General features: G+C 36.6%; 1 protein-coding gene across 1 annotated transcript; it reads left to right on the top strand.

Annotated features, from left to right (window-relative positions):
- Positions 1–398: 398 nt before the first annotated feature.
- On the top strand, positions 399–3,199 carry LOC111367665 (ethylene-responsive transcription factor RAP2-12-like). Its single transcript, XM_022988652.1, has 3 exons — positions 399–800; positions 1,914–2,829; positions 2,938–3,199. The coding sequence occupies exons 1-2, from the start codon at positions 509–511 to the stop codon at positions 2,792–2,794; spliced, it is 1,173 nt and encodes a 390-aa protein (XP_022844420.1). The 5' UTR covers positions 399–508; the 3' UTR covers positions 2,795–2,829; positions 2,938–3,199.
- The last annotated feature ends 207 nt before the right edge of the window (positions 3,200–3,406 follow it).

A 3,406-nucleotide genomic window follows, 5' to 3' on the forward strand; every position in this document is an offset into this window, starting at 1 on the left:
AATAAAATATTCTACACACAAGCACAAAAATTTTCATTATTTTTTAGCCACACACATTCTAACAAAAATACTATTTAAAACCTTTAAATTAGAAATAATGGCCATCAAATAAGGACAAAATATTTTGCACGTAAATTAAAAAATTTTCCCCATTTCTAATTATATATTCGTTTAAAAATTAATATTAAAATGTTTTTTCTCAAATAATGGATGTTAAACAGAACTACCAAAAAGGACAAGAACTTTGTCCGCATTGCGAGGTCATTTAAGTCAAATCAGAGTCCTGTAACGTTAATAATGATCTGTAAAAGGGTAAAAAAGACAATTCCCTCAGTGACGCTACCTCGTTCTTTCCGATGTCTTGCCCCTCTCTATTTGCGCACCCGCTATAAAATAACTACCATTTCTTCAATCTTCATATTCTCTTTGTATGAAAAATCACTTTTTTTTAATGAAAAAGCCTGCCATTTGATTGTAAAAAATTCACAGAAAAAGGAAATAATCAGAAATGTGTGGAGGAGCTATAATATCGGATTTGTTGCTGCCGAGCCGAACATCGCGCAAGCTGACTGCTGACTTGCTATGGGGCAGTGGCGGCGGCGGCGCCGCCGATCTGGGCAACGGCAAGAGGAAGATTCCGGGGAGTAACCACTCAAAACTACTGAGATCTAAGCCGGTTGTTCATATTGACGATGATTTCGAGGCTGATTTTCAGGACTTTAAGGATCGCTCCGATGATGAAGTGGTGACCGATGTCAAGCCTTTTGCCTTCTCTGCTTCCAAAAACTCCAACCTTCGGGGTAATTAAATATATTTTTTTTAATCCTTTTTTCCCCTTATTTTATTATTGTTTTCAGGGTTTTTATTTTTTTATTTTTATATAATCGTCTGATGTTTGTTGCTTGATGTAAATAGCTAACGTTTTGATGTTAGAAATGTTGTTTTTGACTCTGATAATTAGCTCTAGTGCTTGATTACGATTTCCTGTTTTAGGATAGATGTTTGGATATTACATAAGTTTTTAGTGAGAGAATATTGATTTTTGTGGTTGTGAATAATATTATTGGGTTGGTTTTGTGTTATTTTTTGGATTAAAAATTGCATTTTGTCGATATTAATGTGGATTTGAGAATGATCTTGAGGAAATATTGGGAATATGTATGGAGTTGCTATTTTGATGAAAGGTTTTTGTTTGGAAAAAAGAAAAAGAAAAAGGGGATTGATATCAGCGTTTCTGATTTATGTTTCTTTTGATACAATCAGATATATCTGGGATTAGATAATCATTTTTATCTAAATTTGCTCATTCTGAAACTAATATTTTTTATCCAGACTAGATCATAAAAATGATCTTTCTGCAAGAGAGAGAAAATTTCCTTGATCTCTCACATAAGTTTGTAATTTTATTTTATTCTTCCTTGAGGTTGGCGTGGGATTCAAAATTGCTCATGTCAAATGCAAGATTCAATTGTCTTGCATCAAAACCTGGTCTTTCAGAATTTCTGTTTCTCTTTGATATTGTAAGGAAAAGAAGTAACTGGATGAATATAAATTTTGAATGTTAATCATGTAAGTTTCAGCAAAACTTGTAATATTCTCTCTCTCAGGTTGATTAGATGTATGGTTCTTACGTTTTCATGACTTTGATAGTACTTCCATGAACATCGAGATTGATTGTATTCGGTTTCTGAATCAGAGTAGAAGCATATTTTGCATCGAGAACAAACATTGTGTCTCTTTGTTTTTTCACTTGTGGGGATAGATGAAGCAATTGGATTATATAAACTGAAATCCCTTTTTTTTTCTTTTTTTTCTTTTTTTCAAATTAAATCTGTGTTTGTAATTTTATGGTATCTTGATCTCTTGCTTCAACTTTGTTTATATTATTCTTTTTGTATCTTCTATTTTTGAAGGATCAAAATCTGTAAAATCTACTGAGAGTGATGAGGATTCTGAAAAGTCATCAAAGCGAAAGAGGAAAAACCAGTACAGAGGGATCCGACAACGTCCATGGGGTAAATGGGCTGCTGAGATCCGAGACCCTAGAAAAGGTGTCCGAGTTTGGCTTGGAACTTTTAACACTGCTGAGGAAGCTGCAAGAGCTTACGATATTGAGGCTCGGAGGATCAGGGGCAACAAAGCTAAGGTAAATTTTCCTGAAGATGCCCCAGTTTCTGCCACAAAACGTGCTGGTAAGGTGAATCCTTGTGAAGCACTTCCTAAGGAAAGTTCAGACTATGTTCAGCAAAGCATGAACCAGAATGATATGACTTTCATGAATGTGCTGGACAATGGCAACTATGATTCATTCAGCTTCCCTGAAGAGAAACCGCCAACAAATAAGTATAGTGATGCTGATTTTTACCCTTCCGAGGGTGTCTTGGGAGTACAATCACTTGCCCCTTCTGATGGTGTTAATATCTACTTCAGCTCTGATCAAGAAAGCAATTCGCTTGAATGCTCGGACTTCGGGTGGGGAGAAAATTGTGCTAAAACTCCAGAAATTTCATCTGTCCTCTCGGCTGTTGTTGAAGACAATCAAACTCAATTTGTGGAGGATGCTAGCCCAGCAAAGAAACTCAAGTCAGATTCTGGAGATCTGGTGCCTGCTGAAAACACCGAAGATCCATCGTTTGAGTCCCAGATGAAGCCCTTTCAGATGCCATATCTGGATGGAAATTGGGAAGCTTCACTCGATGCATTCCTCAATGGAGATGCAATTCAAGATGGTGGGAACGAAATGGATCTTTGGTCATTTGATGATGTTCCAGCCATGCTGGGTGGAGTTTACTGAGCACCATTTCTGGCTATCTGTACATAAATCTTCATGTTAGTGAATTTTGTCTCTTTTTCAGCTCTTAATATCTTTATTTAAATCCAATCTGCACTTCAAAAAGCATAACCGCTTGCTGGTTTTCTCCCTTTTTGTCTTCTTAGGTGCGTTGTTGATGGTCGTCGTGGATGGAAATTCAAGCATGCTTTGGTGCTGTAGAAGACTGGCTAAATAAGCATTACATAGGCAATAGGGATCGAACTATCTTTTGAGACTTTTAATTTGGGATGATTTTAAATTTGTCTGTGTGAATGTTAAAAGACATGTAAACTGATGTTTCTGTTATGCCGGGTTTGTTGGTTGCTACATTATATCTTTCTTCTTGTAGACGTATGCTATTTTTCCTAAAGCATTATGACTTCATTACCAGCGTCTTGTTTTCTGTATACTAAGGTGGGCATAGGATTCGAGACCCTGTTTTCCTTCTCTTTCGGTCGATTTTTGAATCCTAAACTGCTTCTCTTGTGACTATGAAGTTGGGGTAAATCGTGGGTTATGCTTCAACTGGATCACAAGTTCCCTCATTGACTGTACACTTCTGCGCACAAGAGACCCTCCTCCACAGTGGTTGCT

The sequence above is a fragment of the Olea europaea genome, chromosome 18 (assembly GCF_002742605.1).
Source record: "Olea europaea var. sylvestris chromosome 18, O_europaea_v1, whole genome shotgun sequence".
Classification (NCBI taxonomy): domain Eukaryota; kingdom Viridiplantae; phylum Streptophyta; class Magnoliopsida; order Lamiales; family Oleaceae; genus Olea; species Olea europaea.

Excerpts from the sequence above, each read along its gene's own strand:
- LOC111367665 (XM_022988652.1), top strand. The coding sequence starts at position 509 with ATGTGTGGAGGAGCTATAATATCGGATTTGTTGCTGCCGAGCCGAACA. Across the intron at positions 801-1,913 it reads CAAAAACTCCAACCTTCGGG|GATCAAAATCTGTAAAATCT; the intron begins GTAATTAAATAT and ends CTATTTTTGAAG.